General features: G+C 34.4%; 3 protein-coding genes across 7 annotated transcripts; all 3 read left to right on the top strand.

Annotated features, from left to right (window-relative positions):
- Positions 1-1855: 1855 nt before the first annotated feature.
- LOC129565058 (ankyrin repeat, PH and SEC7 domain containing protein secG-like) lies at positions 1856-3169 on the top strand. The gene is made up of 7 exons (XM_055439414.1): positions 1856-2052; positions 2212-2239; positions 2337-2390; positions 2468-2566; positions 2631-2729; positions 2802-2889; positions 2964-3169. Exons 1-6 carry the CDS (start codon positions 1999-2001, stop codon positions 2858-2860), a joined length of 393 nt encoding a protein of 130 aa, XP_055295389.1. The 5' UTR covers positions 1856-1998; the 3' UTR covers positions 2861-2889; positions 2964-3169.
- Positions 3170-7338: 4169 nt separating this feature from the next.
- On the top strand, positions 7339-12481 carry LOC129565057 (facilitated trehalose transporter Tret1-like). Of its 4 annotated transcripts, none has more exons than XM_055439411.1 (11): positions 7339-7496; positions 7612-7724; positions 7782-8035; positions 8223-8415; positions 8503-8647; positions 8760-9175; positions 9332-10351; positions 10422-10782; positions 10837-11029; positions 11125-11682; positions 11855-12481. In XM_055439411.1, the coding sequence occupies exons 1-7, from the start codon at positions 7427-7429 to the stop codon at positions 9569-9571; spliced, it is 1431 nt and encodes a 476-aa protein (XP_055295386.1). In that variant the 5' UTR covers positions 7339-7426; the 3' UTR covers positions 9572-10351; positions 10422-10782; positions 10837-11029; positions 11125-11682; positions 11855-12481. The 4 variants fall into 4 exon arrangements, with proteins under 4 accessions (XP_055295386.1, XP_055295387.1, XP_055295388.1 ...); XM_055439412.1 differs by having other exon boundaries at positions 11125-11773; XM_055439413.1 differs by having other exon boundaries at positions 11125-11790.
- Positions 12482-12622: 141 nt separating this feature from the next.
- On the top strand, positions 12623-13978 carry LOC129565056 (solute carrier family 2, facilitated glucose transporter member 8-like). 2 transcript variants are annotated; one of them, XR_008687562.1, is made up of 5 exons: positions 12623-12780; positions 12913-13273; positions 13350-13542; positions 13628-13772; positions 13835-13978. XR_008687562.1 is itself a non-coding variant. In XM_055439408.1 (4 exons), exons 1-4 carry the CDS (start codon positions 12708-12710, stop codon positions 13676-13678), a joined length of 678 nt encoding a protein of 225 aa, XP_055295383.1. In that variant the 5' UTR covers positions 12623-12707; the 3' UTR covers positions 13679-13978. The 2 variants fall into 2 exon arrangements, 1 of the variants encoding a protein (XP_055295383.1); XM_055439408.1 differs by having other exon boundaries at positions 13628-13978.
- The last annotated feature ends 764 nt before the right edge of the window (positions 13979-14742 follow it).

Raw genomic sequence — 14742 nt, 5'->3', positions numbered from 1 at the left:
ACATTGAATTGAAAATTCAAGCAAATATTTTTCACCCTTGAAATGTTCAGTGGTGTTTATTCGACTTACCTGTTTGAATATTAAAATGTTCACATCTTCTCAGTATTAACAAAAAAAAACATGTCGTTTCAAAGTCGTTTGGAAGTTGAAAAACAACCACAGACCAACCGTCGCTTACATGCTATGAATTAGAATGTGAATGATCAAACGATATGACGAATACCTTTGCGTTATATCCAGACTCACGTACCATGGTTGCGTTGCTTTGTTCAATTATTGAAGCAAGCTATTGAACAAAGCAACGCAACCATGGTACGAAAGTCTGGATATAACGCAAAGTTATTCGTCATATCGTTCGATCATTCACACATTCTAATTTATAGCATGTAAGCGACGGTTGGTCTGTGGTTGTTTTTACTTTTCCGTACACAACGTGTCAAGGGAAAGTATAGGAATTGGTCCCGAAAACTTTTTTCGCAAAATTAGCTTAGATCATCATAAAAACTCATGAAACGCGTAGAAAACCACTTTTTGAGACACTTTTCCGTTCGTGTGCTGTCGTCGTTGTCGTTGTCGCTATCTTAGCTGTTTGTTAACACGATAACTCGAAAAATAATTGAGATAATCAAAATCTGGAAATGCCAAAAGTTTTGTATTTGAAAAACTTAGTTTAAGTTCGAAGATGAGCCATTTTCGATTTGACCCTGGGGTACTTGCCCTAAGAAAAACTTCAAAAAATTGACACTTTTGTATGGGAGGTACCTGTAAATCGACTCTGATTGGCTTCAAACTTTCTGGGATTTCATTTTTTGGGAAAAAAATAAGATTCTGAAAGTTTGAAACCAATCGGAATCGATTCACGGGTACCTCCCATACAAAATTTTTGACTAAAATTACCGATTTTTGGACAATTTTGTATGGGAGGTACCCGTTAATCGATTCCGATTGACTTTAAACTTTCTGAGGTTTCATTTTTTGGAGAAAAAATAAGATTCTGAAAGTTTCATGTTGATCGCATTTGCAGAAGTTTGATTTTTTGTCCTCAATTTCGGCCGACATTTTCTTGGAAAAAATTGAGGGCCAAAAACCAAACTTCTGCAAATGCGATCAACATGAAACTTTCAGAATCTTATTTTTTTCTCCAAAAAATGAAACCTCAGACAGTTTAAAGCCAATGAGGTACGGTTTACGGGTACCTCTCATACAGAAGAGAAATACTTCATGTATTTTGTTGACGATTGAAGCAAAGTATATCAATAGCGCCGCCTAACATGATGCGACATTGGATGCGACGTTTGCACGAATCAACATCTCTGTGTACAACGCACACATAGACTCTTCACATTCGCACGAACGTACACACAAAGACTTTACTTTCACACAAACGTATATTTACAGAGATTTGTGGTTGGCGGCGCTCCCAACAAAGTTTCAACAGCAGTTCTAAACGTCAAACATTGTTAAAGCATATGAGATAGCTACTGCTGATTTTCATTATTATATTTTCACTGCTTTTATTTCAAGAAAATTCACAAAAAATAACCTCAAGTACCTACGGACAACGCAGGCCAACGGTACGGAAAAGTTCGGGATTACCAATGTAATTCTTTTTATTCAACTTCCAAACGACTTTGAAACGACATGTTTTTTTTTGTTAATACCGAGAAGATGTGAACATTTTCATATTCAAACATATAAGTCAAATAAACTCCACTGAACATTTCAAGGGTGAAAAATATTTGCTTGAATTTTCAATTCAATGTGGTCGAATTGCGTTGTTTTTCAAACCATTTGCGAAAACATTCTGTAAGTTTTAATAGAATCGTCTTTACACGTGGACTAAGTTATACCGTGATGTACACGTGTTGCTTACTGATGTGATCATACTTGAAAAGTATATAAGAAGATGCGTTCCATTCGTATACCCATCAAACAGTTCGTCAATTCTCTTCAATTGATACGTTTGTAATAAACTTTTGGTAGTTCGAAGCTGCAAAAATGCTGAGTCGAAGATCTTTCACACTGCTGCTCATTGGCTTGGTGGTATCCCAGGTGAGCGACAATTTCAGTCAATTTTTTTTGTAATTTTATTATTGCTTGAAATTCTTTCACTCACAAATTTTGGGTTTATTCGAATAAAAAACAAATTAAAACCATTACAATCTCATCCATTGTTCCAATTCCAATTTTTTCACTTTGTTTTTCACACAGTTCTTAATTGTGGAAGCCAACCATAATGGTAAGATTGAAGCTCCATTTCTTTATCAAGTTTCATCTCACGGACGTAAGACATTTTCTTTCGATTCACTGCACTGATCTACAATTTTTTTTTCAAGCTCCAGCTAACAGAAGAGACGGAAATACAGCTCTGCATATTGCTGCTAGAAATGGTGAATTTGAGCATTTGTGTTGTTAACAAAATGATTTTGTTCAATCTAATATTTTATTGATCTATTTTATTTCTCAGGTCATTTGGAACAAGCTCGGGGACTCATCAATACAGGAGCCAACGTTACTATTACAAATAATGCACGAAACACACCGCTTCACGAAGCTGCTTATAATGGTGTTGTTTTCACTAAATAAAACATTGATTTGATCTTTTTCATTGATCTTTGTTTTTTTTTCAGGTCACAGGAATGTCGTTGAACTTCTCATTAATAACGGAGCCAACTTGGAAGTTCGAAATAGTGATAATTTAACACCTCTTAACGCAGCTGCTTTAAATGGTATTGAATAGTTGTTTTCACTAAATAAAACATTGATTTGATCTTTTTCATTGATCTTTGTTTAATTTTCAGGTCACTCGAATGTCGTTGATTATCTCATTGAGAGAGGAGCCAATACTGAACTTGATTGAGATACCTGTTCAACATGCTGCTAACAATGGTAATTTTGAATATTTATTATTTTCACTAAACAAGGAATTGGTTTGATATTTTTGATCGATCTGTATTTTTCAGGTGAAAAAGAGCTGAATAATCGGATGATTTGACCATAACAAAATTGCTCCTTTGTTCGACCATTGATTTATTATTCTATAAAAAAAACAGCTCAAGTTATTTGTCTGTTAAATTCCTCACAGTATTGAGTAGAAGATTTTTTACCTGGACTTGTGCAAATTTAACCGTTTGTCTATAATAAGTACAAATTGAAAAATAAACTTCTCTCAACTAGTGTCAATCACCATTACAACGTAAATAGTTTTAACTCATACTCACTCTCTGAGAAATGCTAGACTTCTTAATTTACCAACTATTACCACCAGTGTGGAATACTACAGCCCATTATTACGCATGCATCATCATCAGAGTAGTATTTCAGTGGTCTAGATCTGTGTGAGCCTCGGCTTGGCGCATTCAAGACGTACACACTTTACGAATTAAAAGTAATGCAACAAGCAATAATAAACTAAAAAATCGAGTCCCTGTTATTATGGTAATAAGCGAGCCATTGCTGTCATTCATTGATAATCATCATCACCACCTTACAGCTTCTTCTCGTGTTTGATTCATGCTCGAGTTCAGCTTGAATTAGAACTTTGCAATTGTACTTCACACTTTGCACGCATTGTCGTTTGTGTAATAGGCTTAGAATAAGTGTAGAGTCGCCTTAATAGTCCTTTCAGTCTCATAGTAGCTGTGTGTCGTTCACAGCGTGAACGACACAACCAACTGTCAAGTGACACACAACATTGTACCACCGGCATTCAGTCGCTAGCATTAGAACGTAACACAAGCAATAAAGAAACTTAAAAATTAAATTACAGCTGTTCTCTTATTACAGCTTTAATGAGCTTGACTTTCAAATCAGAATGATGTATTCATTTCTCAAGTACTTGTCATATTTGATCCAATAGATAAGGACCAATACTGCAATTATGCGCAGATGAAATGCATTGGAGAACATGAAATCAATGTTCTAGCGGATGAGCATCACTAGAAAATCAGACCGTGTCTTTCTACCTTCACAGAAATGCATGTTGGTTTTGTCAGGTATGTAGGCGGAAGTAGTAAACGTATAAATTGACCATCAGAACGAATTGAATTTAAATTTAAATTTAATTCATCTGCAGCATTTATGAAAAAGATAAATTAATTGCGAGTAATCAAACGGCAGATATTTCGACTGTGACAATTGAAATAAATAGTCAACCTATAACTTTGTTTGATCCTCTTGTTGTTAATGTTTAATAATGTTCATGTTGATTGGTGTTCATATTTTCCTTTCACACTTTGAACTTTCATTCTGGGTCTTTCGTTTCTACTTGATATTGAATAGAAAATATCCACATTTGCACAAGGCTCAAAGTTTGTGCCAAAATGATTCGTGAATTTTTTTGTTCATCTCCCCCTACATTTTTCAAGCGATCCCGTCCAAATTTTGCACAAATATTCTTTCGGTCGAGGTCTAAGTCACAGTGCGGTTACTAGTAGTACTTTATAACCATTTGGTCGTAAATTTATCTCTCGGATAGCAAAGTGTTGAATATTTTTGAGAAAAATTTGATTCGAAATATCCGTATTATTAAAATTTGTGATGAAAAACCAGAGAACATTGGCCTGAACTTCAAGTTTGACTGTGTTTTGCGCAAAAATTGACAATTGATTTCTTGTTACCACTCCTGGGATAAAAATAAATTACAAATATTTCGATATGACTGGAAATTTTTCATATTTATGGCACCAATAAGAACAGAAACAAAGTTAAACATCAATTTACATCTCTATAAGTAAGAATCATGCTGGAAATTTTGGTATTTTGACCAAAACAAATTATGCCTGGGATAAATTTATCCCGAGGAACATAAATTGACTGAACCTTTGGATAGAGTTATGATATCAGAGCATGTAGAAGCGTAAATGAAAGGTATGGAAGTCCTATTTTCGAGAAAAAAATTTGTCTCGATTACTTTTCGATTACTTCTCTATTATTTTCTCGACTACAAATTACCTTAGAGTGATTTCCCCCTCGCCTATTTATCTTTGTAAATTCAAGATTCAATATGGTGAATTGATTGAAACACATTCTCTGACCAGCAGTTTGGAATTCCATTATTACAAAAGCACCCTAAAACGTAACAAATTCGTACCAAAATTTGAATTGGTTATATTTTAGTATGAAATCGGTAAATATTTAGTACGAAATTGTTACGTATGCTTTTGTAATAACCCTTTGAAATTTTAGCATATTTTTGTTCATGAAAAAAATTAAATTAAATAAAACTATTTTCAAATTGGTGAAAAACAAACATATTGTCTGCCGAACAATTCGTTTTTTATTGTTGTTGCAACATTTTATTACAAAACCTTATCAAATTAACTTGAACTAAATCCAATCACCAATCTACAGAATTGAATGCATAGTAAACATGTCACACCATTTTTATTTGGGTCACAGATTGAAAATATTATCCGTAACGGTGACAGATATTTTTTTTTTTCATTTGTTAAATTTATTCATGGCTTACAGGACCTGTGATACAGGTAGGTACCGATAAAAAAAATTATCCGTATCGGTGAAAAAGTCCGATTATAAAGATAGCAGTTACGGATAAAACTCTTTATCCGTACAAAATAAAGACTCAATAATATAACAAACTTTTGTATTACCACCTTATACGCGATAAACCAACATAGAGAAATATTCCATGCATTTTGTTGACGATTAAAGCAAAGTATATCAGTGGGGCAGCGCCCCAAAGGGGCGAATTTTATTTATGGAAAATTGAGTTATTATCAAAAATGTCACCTAGCATGGAACAAACGAAGAAATTTTCAAAGAATGTCTTTTCTGACCACATATGGCGCTGTAACTCCTTTCACAGATAGAAAACCATTCTGAAAATTCATTGGCAGATTCATGACGATGAAACAAGACTCTCAGCCAATTTTGAGCGATATCTCGTGGAGGTAAACCGTACTTCATTTCAATCCGTTGAAATACAATTGGTTGGGAGATTCTGTGTAATAAAAGTGATTATTTTTTAAATAATCCGAACGCAATTTTACAAAGTCGATGGGGTATGGTGGAAAGATATTGTTACGGTTGAAATATTTGTCTGCATAAAATTTTGAAATCGTCGAAAAGTTGTCGGAATAATTCCGGTGGGAAGCTGAAAAATAGTGGAATCTCTCTCTTTCACTCCAATATGGTCCTATGTACGAAAAAAATAATTCCGAACGATTTCGGTGGAATTCTTAGAATTCCAGCCCTGCTTTGGACTTTGTTGGAACCGCACAAAATGTTTTTTTTTGGGACACAAGTCAAAGTAGATAGTAAATAATAAAAAGATTGCGCGTCGTCGTTAATGCAATGCGATAGTACATACCGTCATGGTAGGACAAATTTCAACGTCTATTCTGTGCCATTGCCACATGTGAAAAGGAAACATAACTAAACTAAAGAATAAAAGGTGAAGCAAAAACAGGCACAAAAAATTAGTCGAGATAAATTATAAAATATAGTAGAAGTGAAACTCAGCTATTTTTTCAGCAAGGGATACTTTTTTTATGTGTGGAACCTTTAAATGTATCATTACAGAAAGCTTTGTGTTGTCCATTTTTCAACAATTGACATATTTACATTAAAAAATACAAAATACAATGTACATCGGTATATTGCCATCAATCATAACAATTAATCGAATATTTGCTGCGTAAGCTTTGTTGTGTTCCCCAATGAATCTTCATACAGATAACATTTATCTACACTTCTAATTCGAAGATTATACAATCGCGGAATGGTTGGAAATTCCAACTTGGATGTTTACGAATCACTCTCTATATTATGGAAATATGCATGCGATTGCATCTATATTTGCAATATTTATACTTTTTTTCACCTTCTTCTTCTCCTCCTTCTTCTTTCTTTCTAATTTAAATGTGACACTATTGGGTATTCATCAAAACTGAAACTAAAGAATTTCCTTCATTGCTCACATTTATAAATGGAACCAAAAAGGCGTACATGCCTTTAAAATAGCAAAACATACTATATTTAAATGGGAATCATGTGAACATGTACCAATATTTATTGTGATTATAGTCACTTCTTGCTTCGTACTATTTTTATCTTTGATTTATTATTCTTTCCAAAACAATAGTTTATCTGATCAAATTTTTTGGAAATTCCAATTTTCTGGGACGTCATGCGACGTTTTTCATTTGAACATTCAACAAAATCAGATGTTTTTGTCTATATTTTATTTTTCATTTAACAAAGCAATTGAAAAGATTTGTGATCTTCGAAATGTCACATTTTCAAATTAAAAAAATTATCGCGGATTTCAATGACATTATCGAACACGTTTGAAGAAGGTTTGTGTTTTCATTGTAATTTATTAAGGCCGTTTGGTTATTCTTAAATTCGGCGCGACAGCGATCAGACAAGCTTTCATCGGATAAAAATTAATTATTTGCTTAAAATGATGGATGGAACAAATGTACCCTTCCAATTGACTAACGTACGGAATCAATATCTCGCTGTGCTTGCAGGTGTTTATTTCTTCATTATTTCACCAATTAATTTAAATTGGTTTTGTTTAATTTTTTTTTAATTGCTTAATTAGATTGATTTGTCTTAATCAAAAATAATTTCATATACCTACAGCTAACATAATTTACTATGGGCATGGATGTGGACTTGGTTGGAATTCACCAGCTGTCCAAATACTAAAAGATCCGATCAAAACTCCACTTGAAAGTGGCCCTTTAGACAACGAGGTGAATAAATATAAATAATAAATAAATAATAATTAAATAAATAATAAATAAATATAGGATGTCTCATGGATCGGATCGATAAATTGTATGGGCGCATTATTCGGGTCACTTTTCTGCGGTTATTTGATATCTCTGTTGGGCTGCAAACGTACATTGCTATTTATGAGCGTTCCGTCTGCTACATTTTGGCTGTTGATTTATTTTGGGAATTCATACTACCACATTCTTTTGGGCAGATTCATCAGCGGATTCTACGGCGCAGGTATACAGACGGCACAGTGTCTGTATGTTACAGAGATAGCAAACGATAAGTACGTTACTCAACTAGTTGAAATAGACATTCGTTTGACCTTTCAAATTAGAAAAAAATGTAACTAAAAGTCTCTTTTCAAACCATGTTCTAGTGTCCGTGGAGGACTTGGAAGTACTTGGCTAATTATATACAATTAATTCGTCAATTTTGTTTCAAATGAAGAATTTTCTTTTCGTCTTTACTAGTATTCGTGGACGATTAGGAAGCTTTTGGCTATTCATACGAAATATCGGTATTTTGACTGCCTATATATTTGGATCGACGCTTGAATACAGAGAAATCCCGTGCATTTGTATTTGTATACCCATCACATTTGCTATAATTTTCTTTATGTTTCCGAATACTCCTCGATTTCACCTGTACAAAGAACACACTTTGGTAAATATTCATCCATTTTGACCTTGAAACATTTCGTTTTCGAAACTTTTCGGATTTAAAATTGTATTTGAATTGATTCAATTATAGGCAGCAGAAAATTCGTTAAAGTTCTATAAAGGTTACAAAGGAGAGAGCAACGAAGAAGACGAGGCGATTTACAAAGAATTGGAAAGGCTGAAATCGATTGTACATGAACAGAAAGCCGAAGTAAAATTGCAAGCATCAGACTATTGTAATCTTCTTTTTTCCCTTCAATTTATTATTTTCGATGGAAATATTTTTCTTTGAACCATTTTTTGCATTCTTCAAAAAAAAAACTGATGACAAAATGTGATTATTCACAGTCAATAGTACCGCATTGAAGGGATTAGCCATAGCTGTGACTCTTACCGTTCTGTCAACCTTCACTGCCAATCACACACTCATCAATTATTCGGTGATGATATTTGAGAGAGCCGAAACAAATATTGACCCTTATCTTCAGTCCATTGTTCTTGCCATCGCACTCATTCTCGGCTCACTGTCAACTACCTACTTCGCTGATATACTCGGCCGAAAAATCTTGTGTTCAATCTCATTTTTGGGCTCGGCACTTGGATTGCTTTCGTTATCACTCTATCATTACCTTCATCTGAATGGCAATGACTTATCAGCATTCGCATGGGTCCCAGTGACTAGTTTATCATTTGTAATATTCATATCTGCTGCGGGCGTATTACCAATGACAATGATTTGTGGCGTAGAATATATTCCGCCAAAGGTGCGTATCAATCAAAATTGACTAATTTAGATAAATGGCAGCAAATTTTGCCGCTAAATACTTGTATGGCGTAGTAAACATATTTAAATCACATCTTTTTAATAATATTTCTTTTAACAACTCAGTCAGTTATGCTTATTACTTGATTAATTTCAGATTCGAACGTTTGGCATGGCAATAATTGTGTTCGCTACAAATTTAGCTGCATTCGGAGCGGTTAAAGCATTTCCTATTCTCTTAGATTCTTTGGACCTTTATGGTTGTATGGTGATCCATGGAGTGGGTTGCTTAGTTGGAACAGTGTTTGTAGTTTATGTTCTGGAAGAAACGACCGGTAAATCCTTAGACAATGTTGGTGTTGATGAAAAAACAACAGATGAACTTAATAGCATTTAGTGAAATGAGGCACTTGGAAAAATAAATGTTTTTATAAAGAAACTGAAAGATATTAGATAAGATAGATTTGATAAGAAAAATTATGATGTGATATCATCCAAATTAGAACGAATTTGCAATGATAAACCTATGATAAACTCAGTTAGACCATTTGATCTAAAATCAAAATTGTTACCAAATGAAGATAACGCTTATCGCAAGATTTAGTAGTGAAGCTTAGCTATTTGCCAGGTAAATATATTTGATATTACGTGTGCAAAAGGTGTTGATTCTATTATTATAGAAGAAAGATCATCATGATGTAGTCAAAAGTTGAAATTGTGGATAATATGTGGAAGTAACGTTATTACATATCAAAGTTTGATAGTTATCAGCTTATTGATGAGTGTATTTATTGGGATTTCCGCTGAAAAAGAAGCTACTTTAACCTACTAAAATTTATTGTGTTTTCGAGTACACACTACACAGTGAAGTGATGTAATATCTAATAAAAATCTTAACGTGACCGACGTATTACGTATGCAAAAGTAACGTATAAACAAGTGCACAACAAGATAGTGAATGAATATTTCTCTTTTGTGTATGGAATATATCGAATTGATTAATAACACAGACTCTACTCGATATAAAACGTACAGATTGAGTGAAATAACCGGAATATTAACCTCACGTTTATTGTTTCCAACTGAAAAGCTAAAATTAAAGCGACAAAAATGATTATGTTAGAGAATTTTAATATTTTGTCAAATGTACAAAATCAGCTATATGCAACGATCATAGGTAAATTACTATATAATCCAATTTAATTCGTTTGAAAAAACATGTGGTGCGTTATTTATTTTCAAATCAGCAAATTTTGTGATAATTTCGTATGGAATGTTCACGGGATGGCTTTCGCCAGCTTTGCCCTTGCTCATTTCCGAGGATACACCACTCCATACGGGACCAATGACCAATGCAGACTTGTCATGGATTGGTGGTGCCGTCAGCATTGGCGCTGTGGTTGGTACCATTCTATTTGGGGTTTTGTCAGTTAAGTACGGATCTAAATTGGCTATGACGTGTTGTGCCCTTCCGTGCATTGCATTTTGGATTCTCATTTACATTGGTGATACATTTTATTATGTATTTTTTGCACGTTTATTTGGCGGAGTGGCTGGCGGCGCATTTCTCAACGTTGAAACTTATGTCCACGAAATAGCAAACAACAAGTAAATAGAGTTCAATTAGTTTGATTTTTATTCACCGATAGTTAATGATTTCAGAATTCGCAATCGTCTCGGTTCGATTCTTCCGTTGGCCAAAAATGTCGGCATTGCAATGTCATTCATTGGTGGCTCCTACATTCCATACGGATACAGAGCGATGTTTTTCATTGTGATTCCACTAATCTACCTAGTTTGGGTGACAACATTGCCAAACACGCCACAACACTATCTCCAGAAAGATAAATTTCTAGTAAGCTCATGTTAGATCATGTTCTGTTTTTCTGTTTCGAGTTTTTAATATTTTAATTTATTGTTCTCGTTAAAAACCCATTTTCAAAATGGTAGAAAGCAGAGAAATCGATCAAATACTACAACGGATGCGAGGGTAAAAGTGATCACGAAAAGGCCATTTTTAAAACGGAATACCAAAAGTTTATTGCAAATGAGCAAGAACGACGAAAACGTACGAAAATCGAGTTGAAAGACTTTCAGAATCGTATGGCTCTGAAGGGATTTGCTACGAGTTTTGCGATGGCTTGGCTTATGCAAACGACGGGTATCGTTATCATCATCAATTATGCGTCGTTAATTTTCCAAGAATGCGGAACATCGTTGAGTGTAAATGCGTCTTCAATCGTTCTGGCCATTATACAAATTGTTGGTGGTGTGGTATCAACATTACTGGGTGACTTTAGACGCAAAACAACGCTATATTTTTCCTTATCATGTTCAGCATTTGGTTTATTTATATTCACTCTATATTCGTATCTGCGCCATAGTGAATATGATGTTTCACATTTTCTTTGGCTACCCGTAATATCGTTATCTTTCGTCATTTTCACATCTTCCGTTGGCATTGTGGCCATTTCTAATGCATGTGCATTGGAGAACTTTTCACCGAAGGTTAGTATAGATGGAGGATATACAAGTGGAGGATGGCACGCGGGGCTTACTTGTACTTTCACAAATAAACAAAATTATTTGTCCCCAAACGGTTAATATTTCTAATCTGTGGAAGTGATGACAGTGACCCTAGTCGAGAAAAGTCTTAATATTACGTTCCAATTTTTTTCAGATTCGGCCCATCGGCGTAATGTTTCATTCGTTGTGCCTTAATGCAGTTGCTTTTGTCGGCGACATATTCTTTCCAATATCATTAGAAGTAGTCTATCTGCATGGCTCTATGTTGATTCTCGGAATCAATTGCTGCGTTGGACTCATTTGTGTCGCTTTCATGGATGAAACTAAAGGCACATCGATCGATTCGGTTGATCCACCTGAGAACAATGCGCCAGTACCTAAACCGAGTCCAATGCCATCGCTGTCAATGAGACAACATCTACGCAATAAGTTATCAGATCATTTCTAATCTTGTTTTTTTTTTCTCTTGCTAGATTGTAATTCGTGTTGGATTTAGGCAAATTTTAAGGCTATTTATTTTTACATTCAACCAAAACTGTGTGTTTTCTATTTGCACAAGATCTTTTTGTTTTCTTCTAAGAAACGCTAGAATTGTATATGGCGGAAATCTACTATGAATATTTATTTTGAAAATTTGTTTTGAAATCTGAATTCAAAATCTCGAAAAATATGCAAAGAAATTCACTACGCAATTATATAATTTATAAATTATAATAACAAACAACTCTGTAAACAAACGGGTGATAATAAAAGCTGTGGCTAATCATTTACGACTATCAAATCTGCTCGCTTCACAAATTTGCAATTAGCTTATCTGGTGTCAGTAATTCAAAATGACTACTGACGTGATTACAGGTGATGTAATTTGATTAGACTTTCATGAAATTACTCTCTCCGATCATTTTATGAAATTTCAATTTAATTAATTGCAAAGAGACTGTGACTCCGACAAGTCGTGTGAGTTTACTAGTGGAAGCATAATCAAATAGAGATTTTATTGCTTTACGATGACGACAAAAGAACCTGAAAAGCCTTTTCAGTGGCCCAATGCATGGAATCAGTACTTTGCTGTGCTGGCAGGTGATTTTCGATTTAATTTTAAAATTTATTACTTCAAATAATTTTCACTTTAACTAAAAAAAGATTTTACAGTATTTTGGTGGTGAATACACACCAGTTACTAATTTTCATCTGCTTTTTTTCCGAATGTAGCTAACATTCTGCAATTCGCGCACGGATGTATAACGGGATGGCCATCACCCGCTCTACCGGTTCTCACGTCCGAAAACTCACCTCTTGTCAAACCGTTAACAATTGAGGAGTCTTCATGGATTGGTTCAATCAATTGCATTGGAGGCTTGTGTGGTTCACTATTGTTTGGTTATGTGATACCAATTCTGGGTAGCAAACGAGCATTACTTGTTCTCACCATACCGTCGATCATATTTTGGGCCATGATTTACTTTAGCATCAACTTCAATCACATTCTCATAGCGAGATTTATAGCTGGCTGTGCTAGTGGCGCAATGCAATCCGCAACAATGCTGTACGTGTCGGAAATTGCCAATGATGAGTATGTAATCGGAATTATATACAATTAATTCGTCAATTTTGTTTCAAATGAACAATTTTCTTTTCGTCTTTACTAGTATTCGTGGACGATTAGGAAGCTTTTGGCTTTTCATGCGAACTGTTGGCGTTTTATTCATTTTTATTGCTGGTGCGATGGTTGAATATGAATACCTACCGTGCATTTGTGTTCTATTTCCAATCCTTTTTTCGCTGGTGTTTGTAATGATGCCTATTACACCGCAATATTTCCTTCAGAAAGAACAAATTCAAGTAAAAATTCTTCCAAAATGAATCAACACGTAAACTAAATATTTTCTTAAACAACACGATCGAAATGAAAATATTTCACCAGCAGAAAGCAGAGAACGCACTGAAATATTATAAGGGTTACAGAGAATCTAGTTAAGAAGGGGACATTGCTCTTTATAAGGAATTCGAACGACTGAAATCGCTTGCAACTGAACACAAAACAGAGGAAATACTTAAGCCATCCGATTTCTGTAAATTGTCCACAAATTGTCTTTAATTTCTCCAAAACTAACCTGCCTGTGTCTCATCGCAGTTAATCGGAATGCATTGAAAGGGCTTGACATTGGTATCGCTTTGACTGGATTTTCAATGATGACGGCAAACTTGATGCTCGTTAGCTATGCAGTCATGATTTTTGATCGGTCTGGAACTTCACTAGACCCATACGTGTCATCTATTAGAGTGGTTTTTTTTCGAATTTTTTCGAATTTTACGTCACCAAATAGCTTAATCGTTGCAGAATCATACAAAAAGAAAATTCCAACAAAAAACTACCCTAAAACCTGGGATTGGGACCTGGCGCCCGAGCTTTAATTATTCAGATAGCCAAAAATCGCCATTTTTGGCATTTTAAGGTCTTTTCCTTAACTTGTGGTCAAAGAACATAACATATTTAATATAAAAAAACAGTACTCAATTGATTTTACATCGATTTTTGATCATTTTTAGTGAAAAATGGGTAATTTCAGGCAAAATTTCGACAATTTTGTAGGGGAGGTACCCGTAAATCGCTTCTGATTGACTTAAAATTTTCTGAGGTTCCATTTTTTAGAGAAAAAATGAGATTCTGAAAGTTTCATGTTGATTGCATTTGCGCAAGTTTGGTTTTTGTTCCTCAATTGTTTTCGAAAGTTTCTTGTACTTTCTATTTGGTAATACCGCTTCAATGAAGATTGCCACAAAAAAATAAACATATTTAGACTGTATAGCACTTAAATTCTTCGTTTGACATCTCTCTATGAGATTCCAGAGAGAAACTGTACTGTCCCAATCGATATAAGTCATTTTGAGCCCACCAAAGTCTCAAAAAGTAGCCAAATTCTATTATTTTCCACTAAATTTTGTACAAAAAGTACTGTAACTTTGGATAGAGGTATGATATTAACACATGTTATGGCTTAAATAAAAGGTATTGAAGCCCACTTTTATATAAAATCTTGA

Source organism: Sitodiplosis mosellana, unplaced genomic scaffold (genome assembly GCF_009176505.1).
Source record: "Sitodiplosis mosellana isolate CC-2019 unplaced genomic scaffold, AAFC_SMos_1.0 Smas_scaffold_2, whole genome shotgun sequence".
NCBI lineage: Eukaryota > Metazoa > Arthropoda > Insecta > Diptera > Cecidomyiidae > Sitodiplosis > Sitodiplosis mosellana.
This window is presented reverse-complemented; position numbering and strand designations above follow the sequence as displayed.